At 29.4% G+C, this 15889-nt stretch overlaps 2 protein-coding genes and 1 non-coding gene across 5 annotated transcripts; 2 read left to right on the top strand and 1 right to left on the bottom strand.

Annotated features, from left to right (window-relative positions):
* Positions 1–2505: 2505 nt before the first annotated feature.
* LOC127151496 (U5 spliceosomal RNA) lies at positions 2506–2618 on the top strand. The gene has a single exon (XR_007824547.1). It is a non-coding gene; the product is annotated as a U5 spliceosomal RNA (small nuclear RNA).
* Positions 2619–5074: 2456 nt separating this feature from the next.
* Positions 5075–7945, top strand: LOC103500175 (3-ketoacyl-CoA synthase 19-like). Of its 2 annotated transcripts, none has more exons than XM_008463390.3 (3): positions 5075–5984; positions 6898–7270; positions 7534–7945. In XM_008463390.3, the coding sequence occupies exons 1-3, from the start codon at positions 5193–5195 to the stop codon at positions 7806–7808; spliced, it is 1440 nt and encodes a 479-aa protein (XP_008461612.2). In that variant the 5' UTR covers positions 5075–5192; the 3' UTR covers positions 7809–7945. The 2 variants fall into 2 exon arrangements, with proteins under 2 accessions (XP_008461612.2, XP_008461613.2); XM_008463391.3 differs by having other exon boundaries at positions 5076–5984; positions 7504–7945.
* A 3984-nt stretch (positions 7946–11929) lies between these two features.
* LOC103500174 (uncharacterized) lies at positions 11930–14695 on the bottom strand. Of its 2 annotated transcripts, none has more exons than XR_539990.3 (5): positions 14382–14670; positions 14222–14271; positions 13842–13977; positions 12304–12449; positions 11930–12229 (listed from the first exon to the last, which is right to left on the bottom strand). XR_539990.3 is itself a non-coding variant. In XM_008463389.3 (5 exons), the coding sequence occupies exons 1-5, from the start codon at positions 14566–14568 to the stop codon at positions 12188–12190; spliced, it is 522 nt and encodes a 173-aa protein (XP_008461611.1). In that variant the 5' UTR covers positions 14569–14695; the 3' UTR covers positions 11930–12187. The 2 variants fall into 2 exon arrangements, 1 of the variants encoding a protein (XP_008461611.1); XM_008463389.3 differs by having other exon boundaries at positions 12304–12410; positions 14382–14695.
* Positions 14696–15889: the final 1194 nt, after the last annotated feature.

Genomic DNA, 15889 nt, shown 5'->3' with positions numbered 1-15889 from the left:
ATCTATATATAAATTAATAATTAATCATCGCCAAATGTTTTTTATAAAAAAAAATTGACTAGAAACATCCTTTTCTGAAATAACACTCCCCTCAAGCAAATAATATAGAATTTGTATTAAAAAGTCAATTTAAGTCTAAATAATATGAATTTTAATATGACAGTTCGGATCATCTTTTTAAATGTATAAATATTTTTTTGCACTTATAAACACATATTTGAACATTTAAATTAAAATGTCACACTCCTCCAGACCTCTCTTTCTAGTCTAAGAGGGAGTGTAAACTCAGCAAGCATTATCTTACTCTTGTGACACTTACTGAAGTCTTATTAACTCCCAATTTAAGAAAATTGATTATAATATGCATCAACCCATTCTCAAAACATAAGGCATACCGTAATAGTGTTATCTACATCATAAGACTATAAGGAGCTTCTAGGAACATATAAACCCAAACCCTCACTAAAACTTACTTACTGTCAACACAAAATGCATGAACCAGCTGTACAATATCAAAAAAAAAAATCTAGACAACATAAATAATAATGTGGTTGCGTAGAACAGTATTACTCATCATGTTACCTAATTTTTGCTCATAACATTTGGTTAGGACCCATTACCACCATTTCACCGAGATCTTTAGAAATTAAACATTTAGGTAAGTTAATCTTGCAGCTTAGCTCCTCCTCTTTAGGCCACCTAGGGAACACTTTATCTCACACACAACTTTCATAACTTGGTTGTCTAACGCTCAAAATGCCTAACATCTTCCTCGCTCATAATTTAGCCAACACATATACCTTAACCACCCAAAACTTAACTTAATTCCTTTTCTTGCTTGTCCCTCTATTCACCTTACTTAACAATGAGACTTCAACACCAATAATAACAATAACTCTATAGCACAATTACACAAGTATACTCGAAGAAAATACAGGTTCTAAGGTTTACATAAAACGTCAATTCAAACACGTCTATACAATTGAAACAAACTTTTAAAATAAATGAAATGGACCTTAAAAAGTGTATGGTGTGAGGTATCTTATCCATTGTATTAAATTGATTCTAACTTGCTTAGTTTGAAAGCAACCATATTAAAATTGAGTTATAGAATGCTTGACGTAATAACTTTCTATTTTGAAAAGTTTGAGCCACTTTTATGTGTACACTTCATTTAATTTGGAAACTCAACGTTTTAACTACTAAATTTAGAAGCATAGTTCTTAACCCAAAATATATAATGATTGAGCTCGTTATACGAAAATAAAAATCATTACATGATCAAGCTAATTATCTTTGACTTCTTGATTATCTTGATATTTTGACCTTTGACATGGTCATCAATGGACCATATAAATTGCAAAAGCTTCATAAGTCATAGTGACATGCAACTAATTGGTATTTTGTTCTATGAAACACGTAACTTTGGTAACTTTAAACATCCAAATGTGTTTGACATGCCGCTACACCAACACGATTTCACATATAGGTCAATTCTACAAATATACCAAATTGTTAAATGCCTAACTATGTTCACTAATCAACCAATGCACTACCGGTAGTTGAATACTCTTATGATCCTTTTCTCTCGAACTAGTCCCAACATGGATTTCCTAAACAACTTTAAGGAAATACAACATCCTTCCCAATATTTTTTGAACAAATAATGTATAAGGGAAATTATCGTTAATTTCAATTGTAACTTATTAAATTATAATTATAATTTCAATTATCAAATTTTACTTTATTACATTTTCTATATTTAAATTTGGTCCATATATCATTTTAGTTGATATAATTTGAATTTTGAAGTTTATTCAATCTTAATCTATATATTTTTATTTAAAAATTTATTCATCCAAAGTTAATTTTACTAAACTTGGTTAAATAACATCAATATTTTTCACCAAGAAAATACAATAAATGTAAATATATGACCATTTTTTTAAATAACAATAAACCATAAACAACATTGTTATATAATAAAATCGAGCAAAACTTCGAAATATATTCAAAATAACATCTTCTTTTCATAGATATGTAACTTATTAGCTATTTAACAAATATTCAATTGAGATAATTTCTAAATAATTTCAAACTAAAACTTCACCAAACTATCATCACAATTCATCATCATCATAAACACCCCAAATTTGCACCATAACACCAAATATATCAATTAGAACACTCAAATCCATCCTCTTATCTAAAAGTAATCCAAAATTTCATAAATATCAAAAAAGAATTTATAATTTTCCACAAAGAATATTTATAAAAAAATAGAACAAATGAATAGAGTAGTATTGCTGTATGGGATAAACCACGTGGCAGCTTTTTTTTGGTTTGTGATATCTGAATAAATAGAGCAGCACCCCAAAAATAAAGTAAGTACTATAAAAAAAAATAGCCTTCGAAAGTGAGGATTCCCACATCGGAAAGAAGTTGGTGAGTCAATTCGTCCGGTCCCTATATAAAAACATTACCAATATCTTTTGAAAGCCACGGAGCCGTGCGGTGAGCACAGAGCGAACTATTCTTTCGCCTTTTACTAAAGAATACCGTGTGCTCGCCGCTCACAGCGGCATACGCCTATTTTTGGAGGGCCTTTCCTACGGGATTGGTCCCTACAATTTCATTCGAATTCTTTCAAAAGTACTGTAAACAATAATAAAATACATAATGTTGAATTTATTATTGTGGTAGTTTTTCGCTTTTAATATAATTTTGATTTTGAGTTTAGCAACTTTTGAACTTCTTTATTTAGAACCAAGTAACTTGTTGTAGATTTTGGAAAACGAAGACCTATAAAATAAACGAATAAAGACAGAGGGATAATTGCGCAATTGAAGTGAAGTTTAGTTTTGTATGTAAGCTATTTTAATATGATTAATTATTAAATGTCCATTTTTATTCAAGCAACTAATAATCACGTGCTATGCACACACATGCTAATTTATTTTTGTAAGACTACAAAATGGACTAATTAAAAATATAATTTTTCATAATTATTTAAATTAAAAGGGGTACACGTGTAAATTTCTTTTTGAGTTCGGAATGTACTTCAGTTTCTTCTACTCAATTTAATAGAGTGCAAATTTATAATCCATATCATAATTTGTCCATACACTTGGAGAATCTTTATATAATATGGTCAACAATACAACTGAAAGCTTAGCTTAGACAAATCTCCCCTCAAGCAAATAACATAAGGTTGTTATAAATCCCCCCTAAAACAATGAAAATAAGATGGGACAAAATCCATAAATACATATCATCTGGATTGAAAATAAATCCTCAAATCTCTCGCTAAAATAACTCAAACTATACTCTATTTGAATTATGAATATCATAACGTGGTTAGTTGAAGTAAACAAAAAGAAAAATCTTTAGTCTGATAAGAATACACTATTATCATAGATAGAAATTATACTTAATTAGACGTCAATACTAAAGAATCCATTAATTTTTCCGTCTGATGCATTTCTTCTTCTCTTCCGATAAGGCTTCTGGAGAGATTGTTTCGGCACAAATTGCTTTTTCTTTATACAAAAGGGCTCACGACACTATGTGCCTCACGCTAACACCTCTTGTGTTGCACTCTTCTCTTCTTCCACAGACACACACACATATAATATTTGCTTGTGGGAGAGAAAAAACTTAAAAGTTTTGTTATGGGTTAAAAGCACCATGGACACGTCTCTAAATCGCCAATTAAAACCAATCACTTAATGCTTATTTTGATAACTGCCTTCCACAAAATCCAATGACAAGTGTTCTTATGGGTTAAGAAACATATTAGTTTGCAGTTTTCTACTCCATAATTCCTTACAGATTGTATTAAATACTAATATTAAAATTAAAAATTTATTTGTATCCATCTGTATCGTATTTAATTTTAAATTTTAATGAACTAAATTAAAGAAAAAAAAAATGCTATACTCTTGTAAAAGTTCGGACCACATAATTGAAAGTGATTACACTTTGACAAAAATGGAAGAGAATTATTACATAAATGTTTTTCAAGGTTTTATCCCTTTTTAAAATTTCAACTAGTCGAAATAGTCAAATTTCGATTTGACAATAATATCTCCGAATTCCAAACCAAAAAATATATACACAAGAAACTACTTTTGAATGATAAAGTTACCACCTACATTATTTAAAGTTGAGATCCATTATATATATAATATGAAAGGATAGAGAAATTGAATTTGAATAAAAATTGGTAGTTTTCTTTCTTCTTTGTTGATACATAGAAGGGTAGTTTGTCATTATAATTTGTACTTAAACATTGTTAATTTAGATTAAAACCCTAAGCAAACTTTGAATGTAATAGTTTATACTAAAAAGAATAGAACTTAACTAAACGTACGTGGATGTGTTAAGTGATTAAAAAAGAACATATAAATCAATTACCACACGTGTGTGCTAGAGTGCGTGATGCTAAAGGCATGCCATTATCTCTTTTTTGTACACAAATTAGTTATAAAATTCTTTAAAGAAAATGAGGTTTTCACACTCTAAAATAATTTTGTATTAAAATTTATCCAAATCATATCAATAACATAGCAAAAGTATTATTGTACCAAGATTTTACAACCACATGGCATAATCTATCGCCAAAAATTGTAGTGTTCAATTAAAAAAAAAAAAGACCACGTGAATTCGATTCAAATCTTCTATAAAAAGAAACCAATAATAACACATTATTTGATTGGTTTGTGTGAGAGGAGTGATGTAGAGTGAGAAAGATAAGCATTCATTTGGCTGTTTCATATATATATATATATATATATATATAATTAGTTGGAATAGGTTGTCACAACGTTGTTGGCAATTTTTCATCCTTAAATGAACGAGAGGGAAACAATAAAAATGCTTCAAACAAGTAGAAAGAGAGACATGCGGATTTTTGAATCTTACCTTGAAAATATAACTCTAAACCTTCAAATAACTTTTTTTAATTTCAATCAAAGAAAATGGGAACAACATTAATTAATTCTAATCCCTCTTCCTTTGGCTTTAAATTCACAAACCCACCAAACAATATGAATTCACTACTCTCTTCCAAAGCAAATAAAAAAGAGAACCCATCAAATTACTTAGTACTTCAAACAATAATAAATAAGCAAGAGAACTTTTTTCTTCTTTTAAACACAAATAACCCTTCTCTCCTAAATCCCATAGCCAAAATGGAAGGAGGACTCACGATGGCACTATGTTTGATCACTCTCCTCTTCACCATCTTCACTCTCTTCAAGCTCCTCCTTCAATGGAAAAACCAATCTTGTTGCTACATGCTAGCCTACCAATGCTACAAACCCATCGACCCAACCCGAAAACTCAACACAGATTCTTGCGTAAAAATCGTCCTCCGCAACAAAAACCTCGGCCTCGACGAATACCGATTTCTCCTCAAAACAATCGTCAGCTCTGGCATTGGCGAACACACCTATGCCCCCAAAAACGTCCTTGAAGGCCACGAAGAAAACCCCACATTGAATGAGGCCGTTGCTGAGATGGATGACATCATTTTCGACACGCTTGACAAACTCTTTGCAAAGACTCTCGTTTCTCCTTCGGACATCAAAATCTTGGTCGTAAGCGTGTCGTTGTTTTCGCCTTCTCCTTGTTTGACGTCTAGGATTGTTAACCGTTACAAGATGAGGGAAGATATTAAGGCCTTTAATCTATCCGGAATGGGATGCAGTGCAAGCATTGTAGCCATCGATTTGGTTAATAATTTGTTTAAGTGTTATGATAATTCTTATGCCATTGTTGTTGCTACTGAATCTATGGGACCTAACTGGTATGTTGGGAAGGAAAAACAAATGGTTCTTTCAAATTGTTTATTTCGTTCGGGTGGTTGTTCTATGCTTTTCACGAATAAAAGAGAGTTGAAACATCAAGCCATGTTGAAGCTCAACTGTTTGGTTCGAACACATCTCGGTGCAAATGATGAAGCTTACCAATGTTGTATTCAGGTAATTAACTGATAAATTCTATCATCATCACTACAATGTTGTGTTAAACACAACATTAGATTTTATAATAGAAGATTTAATAGATAAAGCTTAATCTCATCGGTAAGATAATATCAATTGGTTTTTTTTTTTTCTCTTCTTTCTTTTTAGTTTAGCCTTTCGAATTAGGATATGAACTTTTCAAATTTTCTTAGACGAAATATATATGTATATATACAAACCAATTGAGCCATGTGCTCAAAATGATAAATTAATGTTTGAATATTGAACTTATAGTTGGATATATAATTTTTAAACTTTTAAATAAAATAAAGGGGTATAGTAAAGATTTAGTTTTTTTTTTTATTATTATTTTAAAAAATTCTCAAACATTCTCTAAAAAGATATCAAAAAAAATGTCAAACAATCTCTAAAATGATATTAAAAAAATCTCAAACATTCTCTAAAAAGATATAAAAAATTTCTCAAATATTTATATATATATATATAAGCAAAATCATCAGATTCGGTAGTTCATTTGATATTTTTTTTCTATACTTCGTAAATTATTTCAATCTATTTTGATATTTATGATAATTTCTCATTTTTTATTATAATTATTATTTTAAATAATAAAAATATAATGGTAAAGACAAAGAATATGTATATTTGAACCTACCTCAATATTAAATGAAAAGGGAAAACAGAGATTAATAGTGATTATTATCGATTTATTTTGGATAAATAATTTAACCGACAAACTTCTCAAAATATAAAAGAAAAATATCACAATAAATTAAAATAGAGATAGACATATATATAAATAATAGTGTTGATATTTTCTTTATATTTTGTAAATATTTTGGCCCATTTTTTTCTCTATTGGAAAATAATTTAGTTAAATTTATATTAATTTATTTATATTTCTACGAAGGTTGAAGATGATAGTGGGTATCGTGGGTTTAGGCTAACAAAGAACCTCCCAAAAGCAGCTTCAAAAATATTTGCAATGAATTTAAGGGTTTTGGTGCCAAAGATTTTGCCATGGAGAGAGTTGTTTCGTTATGTCATAGCTAATTCTTTTATTCGAAAGAACAAACTACCAAAAGGAGCCATGGGAGCAAAGGGTGGTCTACGTCAAGGTCCAATTATAGGTTTGAATCTTAAGACGGGTGTCGATCACTTCTGCATTCACCCTGGCGGGAGGGCCGTTATTGACAGCGTCGGGAAGAGCTTGGGCCTCAACGCTTACGATCTCGAGCCAGCTCGAATGGCGCTGCATCGATTCGGAAACACTTCATCTGCAGGTAGTTCGCTAAGAGAATGGTTAGAAGTAACAATTTAACTTAAAAATGAAAAATCACTTTTCTTGACAACCATTTTTTTTTTCTAAAAAACACAATGAAGTGTCGTTTTAAAGCATTTTAAACATCATTTGATAAAATTTCTAAGGGAAGTTTGAAGAAAATAATAAAAAATTGTATAGTTGTCTATAACTTATCGATAAAAAGTTGATAAATCGTGAAATTGATATTTTTAGTGACGTGATCCATCGATATTGTTTGCAAAGGATTTTGGTACGTGTTTGGATACATGGAAGCAAAGAAGAGGTTGAAGAAAGGGGAGAGAATATTAATGATAAGCTTTGGAGCAGGATTCAAGTGTAATAATTGTGCATGGGAAGTGGTAAGAGATTTGGAAGATGAAAATGTATGGAAGGATTGTATTGATTCTTACCCTCCTCAATGCTTGACCAATCCTTTCATGGAGAAGTATAGTTGGATCTATGATGAATCTTTGAACTTCATTAGGAATAAAGATTTTAATTTTATAAAAAACAACTAATCTCTACCAACTAATTAAACTAAGCTTTAATCCATTATTGCATTATTATTGTTTTTTTTAATCTTCTCTTATGTATGATGTTGTATTTTCTATTTGGGTTATTGAATTTGAATAAATAAACTTAATTGATTGTGATTGTTTGGTAATTTGGATACATTTTTCTTCTCTAATTAATTAACTGCGAGTGTGATTTTCTCTGATCAATTTCCTTGACAGTGTCATTTATCTTGAAGAATTATTGTAAATGACAAAATTTTGTTGGATAATGTGTTATCTCTTGCTTATGTTCTTGGGGTTGTCCATTTTTCTAAATACCTAAGAATTTGTAATTTGGTTGTGCACTCGCTAACCAGATTGGTTGTCTAATGTTTTTGTTGTTTTTTTGGATTCCCCGCGTCTAGAAGGTTCGAGTGTGGGTTTTTTTGGGGGGAAATATCCCTACTGTTTTCTCCCCTATTCTTGGAGAGGGATTGTTGTCTATTACATTTTTACTCTACGAAGTATTTATAAAATATAGTAAAATTTTAATTTATATCAAAATAATAGATATGATAGACACCGATAGACAATGATAAAATCTATCATTGATAGAATCTAAAATCTTACTATATTTTATAAATATTTTTGTTCATTTTAATATATTAAAAAAAATGCTCCTAAAGTTTAAAAAAGTTAATAGTCCATAATTGATTAAATTTATAAAAAGCAAAAAAAAAAAAAAAAAAAAAAAAAAACATGTTTGTTCGACAACTATATGATTTCATTGAATAAAAGTGCATACTTAAAAAACATGTTTACACAATAATAAAAAAAATATATATTTGTTGCTACAATAAAAAAAATAAAAAATAGAAAACAATTTAGTTCTTGTTTAGTAAATCTTTATTTTTATCTTATTTTATTTTCTAAAATTAATTAAGCTTATAAAAACACATCTCATCTCAAAAATTTCATCCTTCATTAGCTATATTTTACCAAGATTTTTAAAAAACCAAATCAAATTTTGAAAATCGAAAAAAAGTTGTTTTTTTCTTTTATTTCCAATATGACCGAAAATTTTTACTTTTATGACCAAAATAGGACTTAAACCTTTTTTTTAGGTACTTTCAACACATACATGTCGCCAAATACTCGAATACTTTAGACCTAATTTGATGGGGATGATTTGATCTTTCACAACCTCTAATGGTTGGAACTGAAAAAGAAATTGATTGTATCATTTTATTGGAAAGAAGAAGCAGTTTCATTATTAGAGGTTTTGCTTTCTCCCCCCATATGTATTCTGAGTGAGTAGTTGTGCATGAGAGGCATGCGTTTACATGCAACCAAACCACACACTGGCAGGAAGAAATAATTAAAAGTACTTTTGATGAAGCCAACAATAATAAATAAATAAATAAATGGTCAAACAAATAATATTAAAAACTCTCTGTGAACCCCAATAACTCTGTTTCTGAAATGGGTTTATTATATATGAAGTACTCTGACACTCTCTATCTAACTTCTTTCCATCTTTAATTTTGAAGTAAATAACCAACCAACTCCATCTTTTCTCCTACTTTTTTTAATATTTCCAGACCCCCACCTGACTCCCAATAAACCAAATCAAAACATAAAACTTCTATATACTCACCTGTTGTACAAAGTTCTTTTTTTCAAAATTGTTCCTACTCTTTTTTTTAGCATATGAAATATTTTTTCCAATATTCATATTGTAAGTGAGAAGACGCTATGATTCTATATCTATATCAAGGCCTACAAATACGTTTAGAAAATGGGTTAAAATGATATCATTTTGTTATTTATATTTTGGATACTTTCAACGTCTAATCATATCAAAATAATTAATACTTGAATCGTATTAGAATTGACTTCTAAGTTCTAACACAAGTGTTCTTAAACAATATATATACTTACGTCAAAACTTATTCAAACAATGGTAATGATAAAGATAAATAGAATTAGTAGGTAAATAGAGGGGAGTGTTTAACCAACCAATTCATTAAGTTAGTGTAAACAACCTAATTTAACTACTAAATGTTATCGAATTTTGGATATTTATTAAGCAACTTTCTCTTTTCATTTTTTATACCTTTTACGCTTAACAAGTAACTTAATCTTGCTTTCTTAACTTATCTTTTATGATTATCGAAAAACGCCGTCCGTATAATTCTATACCTCAAACACACTTATCAATTGACTTATTAATATCACTTAATAAGTCAAGCCCCAAACATTTAAGTTTACATGACCAACACATTTTTATCTCAAACAACTTTGATTTAGACATTCAATTAAGGTTTATCACGTTCAGTATTATTGTCAATTTGCCACCGATGGGAATTTAAGTTTCATAGGCAGCATCATGGATTGAAAAGACTTCTTGTGCCTTCTCAACTTTAGGGTCCCTTATCATTTATTTCACACAATTTCAATGGGAAAAGCTATTTACATAGACTTAAATAATGTCAATTTTATGAAAATTAATTTCCATCTCTGAATTATTAGACTTTTCTCACTTTAAGACTTTAAAGTAATAACACTGTTCATTTGAATCCATTATTTTAAAAGTTAATCGATTTTGGGATTTTGTTTTTAGAAATCAATTTAGCGAAAGGTGAGTATTTCATTTTAAAATCGTCAATACATTATTTCACAATTATGGCTTATACATAAATTTTTTTCTAAATGCATGAATTAATTAACATAATGTTAAAGGCGAAATGTTGAATTTTTTTCTATCTATATTGATTTTTTTAGACGAACATAAAAAGTTGAAATTGAATAGATAACTTTCCATTAATAGGGTTTAGGGTTTAGACAAACATAAAAGTTGAAATTAAATGGTTTATCATCTATGCATCTTTTTTTCTATTTTTATCTAGTTATTTAGGAAGGATTATGTAATACTTTGTCTTGCTACTTTTGTTGAGTCTTGAGAGAAGAATAATAATTCTTTATGTGATATCGAGTTAACTTTAAATGGAAATATTGATAAATTAAGTTACTAATAGATATGGCGTATGTTTATTAATTCATAAAATTTAGCATTTGAACCGATACAATCACGTGTTTATGAGTTTCTTTTATATAACTATGATTTAAGGGCATAAACTTTTTTCAAAAGAAAAAATAATAGTAACTTAAAGATATCAACTATGATTACTACACTTCAATGAATTTCACATAACGTAAGAACGAATTTCAATTTTTGAATAGTAAATACATAAATTCATGTCCGTCCTATTTTTATTTTTCAAAACATCGTATAATATTGATTGTCCCAGTTGTTGAATCTTCCAATTTACTAACGTGGAAATACCATAAGGTTATATTTAGTCAATTTTTGTAGTTCAAAAGTTGAAGATAGAGATTTGAAGACAGTATTATAGTCAGAAGAAAGTCAGTACTTTTCAGAAGAAACAATGGTGTTTTTCTTGACAAGCTTTTTTGTGCATTCATTTTGTTATTAAATGCTATTTTACAAATATAGTTGTTGAAACCACAAACGAAATATTCAAAATACCGTTTTTCTTTTATTACTTTCCTCTGCTTTCTCATATAGAAAAGGATATTTTTCTCTTTAGGAAAATACTTAGGTACATTTCGAACGTTATCTATATGTGTGTATTCCACTAAATTGTCATGTAGTTATACTTTAATTGTTTTTCTTACGTGTATAATGAAAGTGAGATGTATTTATGTATGATGTTCGGAATGCATCTAAGTATTACTTAGGTTGGGCATAAGAAAAGCATACCATTAATAAGTCAGATCAGTATGAGCTAATTTTGAGTAGAAAAGTGATTACAAGTGTTCAAAATATTTGGGGTTATTTAGTCTCGTTTATATATTTTTCAAAGGATTCAAACAAAAATTGGATAACCGAAAGGAAAGAAAATGATAACTTGAGTTTCAATATTAAGAAAATAAATGCTTAGATATTAACGTTTTCTTTTCACCATTTTCTTTGACTTAGATTTAAAGAACTCAACCAAAATAATTCTATGCGAATGGTTTGAATCCAACAAATTTACAACCAAAACATAGGATTAGTTATTCAAACAGAAGATAGAGTCATAAAGATAAGACAAGGTCACCAATCAATAAAACATAAAAACTTCTGAAACTCAAGCCAATAGATAACACATTGATGATACAAGGATAACACATTGATGATACAAGATTACGATATTCAAAATATCATATATCAAACTAAAATATTGAGATCTTATCTACTTTCTCACATCCAAAAACTTGTTCACATTTCCACATCCCATTAGTATCAAATCTCAAAATTTTCACATAATAGCAGGAATTTGAACTAGAGCAGATTCTTCAAGAACGTTGCACTCGTAGTTGACATATCGCATCAGTATTCAACATGGGGGTGTGGTTTTTGGTTGTAGTTTAAGAACGATCTGATAGATAATTGGAGCAATTGGTCATCTATATGAAGAAAACAAATAAAGGGGCAAACCCAGTGACAAAATACCTTAGTTTTCTCATTTCTTCCAATATAATCACAGAGTTGTTTCTCCTTCATGAGCTCCTTTCCTGCTAGTTTTAGCTGAGTCGTTTCCTTGTCAAGAAGCCTGACATCTGAATGGTGATATAATAGACAATCTCGTTTCTAGTCACCTTCATCAAAAGTTATAAGATTGATCTAAAACAAAGCAATTTTCTTTCTGAGGAACAGTTTTAGAAGATTGACAATGATGTGTGAAAGGATCTATTCATCACCAAGTACAACTTTATCAAAGAGCAGATACGAATGTTATTTAGATAGAAGTGGGAATACCTTGAGGATATATTAGTATTTAGCAAAGGAGTTCGTGGGAAAATGTTATAGATACAGTGAGAGGGAAGGGAAGAAATGAGGGTAGACAAGTAAACAGGCTGATTGGCATCTCAAGAGAGGAAAGAATCCAATTATCTTGAATACATGGGGAAGTTATTTTCTAATTTTGTAATCTAGGGAGTGTTTGGAGAGCTAGAATGTAATCCGGATTACTGAATATCAAAGGAGTGTTTGAAAACGCAAGTAATAAAAAACGAAACAGAAATGAGATCGTTAAGTATGAAAACAATAAGAAAGATGGTTGGATTGAAAACCGTAGGAACGGAATGAGTTTTGTATCACAAATCGGACTCAAAAAGCTCAATCCAAACGTGAATTTTTTATTATATTACATTACAAACTTATCTCATTACGGGTCACTAAACACCCATGTATTTCAATGTCTTGTAAAAAATAGTTCCAAAAGAGGTCTTTCCCTAGAAAATTGACATAATTTTCCTAGGAAAGTTAATATTCTATTGGTTCCTTTTGGGGAATCTGTGTGAACCAGACCAGGTATTAATGTTGTACTTCTTCATGTCAGCATGTACTTCTTCATGTTAGCATGTATAACACAAAAGTTCATATTTCAACTGTTCATGAACCAAAAAAACAAGCAGCAGTAAACAACATAACCATATGGCCTCTTGTATTTTGTGCCAATTGCAATCTCGTGCTAAAGGACCTCACTATGAATTTGACAAAAAGAAACAAGATGCATGTCGGATATTGAACGCACATCTTCAGTTGAGACAATGTTTATCAGTTCAAACCCCAAACAAATTCGACGTGGGATCTTGATTAATAACTCGAGTAATATAGAACTGCTAAGAACCTAAACATAACCACAATGTATGGTGGTACAAAAGGTAAAGAACTCAAAGGATAAACAAGTAAATCAAGATACTTGCACCTCTACTCTTGAGATCTTTAATTCACCAACTATAATACCTCCATCTCGCTCGATTCATAACCAATCTCCCAAACGACTTTTCTAGCTAATTACTAATATACCCAAAATAAAACCTCAATCAATAACATTATGTGACAGAGAAAAATATCATTCAGAATCATCAAGGTAATGCAGATAAACAGTTACATACAACTTTAAAGTAATGGACGGTAATATTATTGTTATTTAAGAAGTAACGAAAAAGCAGAACAAGAAAAGATAGGAAGAAAATCTCAAATACCTGATAAAAGTTGTTGATACTGAGTGGAATCATAGACACCCAAAGTATCAAAATTTGCTACCAATTCTCTTTCGATAGTCTCAAAATGGTGTCTCAACACAAGAAATGATAAAGGCCTATTGTGAATAATCATGTCCTGTAGTGAGAAAATCAAAATCAATCAATGAAAAAATGCAAAAGAATAGACTGATAATTACAACATAACGAGCACAATTCTACTTCCAATGCTATAATAACAGTTTTGATTTCTAATAAGGAAAAACTAAACAATCACAATGAATTCGTATTTACTCTGCTCCATAATCTAGGTTCACTAAACAACAGAACTCTCATCGATTGTCTCATTATCCAAACACGAAAAGGGGAATAGAGAGTGAAACCTTAGATGCGTAGGACTTTGCTTCTGAAAAAGCTCTCAAAAGAGGCGTAGCTTCACATCAAAGCCATCAAAGAATCGAGGAGCGTAAGATGATTACAAAAGAGAAAGAAAGAGTAAGGAGTGAAAGAGAAATTATTTGTCCGGATTGCTAATATTCAAACCTTTGGGATCGCCACTAAAGGGAAGTAGACGGGGTTCGAATTCAGAAATAAGCCGATGGATTTTAGATTGAAGATTGAAAATTTGAATGACTTCCGAAGCAATTTCTTCGATCAATGAGTCGCTGTGACACTCATAAAGAAACTCGTTCTGGCAGGAATCGTCGCCGGACTTGACGTGAAGTCTCATCGTTTTGGTGTTTTTGTTTTTGTTTTGTACTCAGTGGAGTGGAAACTAAGAAAAAGAAGAAAATGTAAAGAAGTTAATTGGGAGTCAAATATAATATATTGTATCAACGCCTAAGTCTAGAAAGGTCAGTATCCACAAGGGAATCTCCATTATATATATATATATATATATATATATATATATATATATATATATATATGAGACTAAAAACTTCGCTACATTTTGTGTCCAATAAGTAATTTAAAAACATTTATTGGGATGTTTAGCTTTAGTAAAACACATCCATTGAATGTGAAATTTATCCTCTTATTTAAGTATATAAAAAGAGTGATATTTGTATTGATATCATAATATAAATTTGTATTCAAATAGGGTAGAATTTTATCTTGTATAATTAAAATAGTCGTGTAATCTCGTATTATTTGAACATATATAATTTTTATGAACATGAAAGTAAACACACACAATAGGATATTAGACATTAAACTTCTTCCATCACCGACGAATATAGTATAGGTCTCGAGCCCCGTTAACTTTATTGTCTTTATATAATATATATAAATAAAACTATTTAATTTTTAATATTTATAGTTAGCTTAGTAGTTACTTTGGTTTGGAAAGTGTAAATTAAAATCAAGTGGAATAATTTCATCTTCAGCAACAACCAAATTGAAATTTTTTATGTGAAAATCAAAACTAATTTCAGAGCTTAATTAACGTTAGGATTTCATTTTCGATATCTTCGTAACTCTTTGAGGCTCACCATCTTTACAACCTCGTAAGACACCTTTTTTTAAATTTGACACTACTAAACTTGTAAACTGTTCCTAATTTGTCATAATTCACAACTCTTTGATCCTAAACCCTTTTTTCACTATTTTATATACAAAAAAAAAAAAAAAAAAAAATTAGAGGGTAAGTTGAGAAAGAAAAAAGAAACAAATTACGAAAAAAAAATGCTTTTATATAAAAAGAAATGTTGACTTTATGTAGTGAGAGACTTAAAAGATTATAAAACATTTTATTATTGGTACATAACCATTATATAAAATAACTAAGATTATAAAACATTTTAAAAAGAAAATATGTATGGAAGTCAAAATGATCGATATCTTAGTTTGACAACAAAGCATATATTCATCTCTTATTAATGCAAAAATATTGCTCTGCATTCTTAAAAATGTTGAAAGAATGAATTGAGCAAAAAGTAATTATTAATTTAAATATGCATAACCATTGAAATTCTGTCATTAAATATAATTAAATGTAAAATAATCAATTATTTAATTAATATTTAGAAATTCAAATAAAAAAAATTAAT

This window comes from Cucumis melo, chromosome 10 (genome assembly GCF_025177605.1).
Source record: "Cucumis melo cultivar AY chromosome 10, USDA_Cmelo_AY_1.0, whole genome shotgun sequence".
NCBI lineage: Eukaryota > Viridiplantae > Streptophyta > Magnoliopsida > Cucurbitales > Cucurbitaceae > Cucumis > Cucumis melo.
This window is presented reverse-complemented; position numbering and strand designations above follow the sequence as displayed.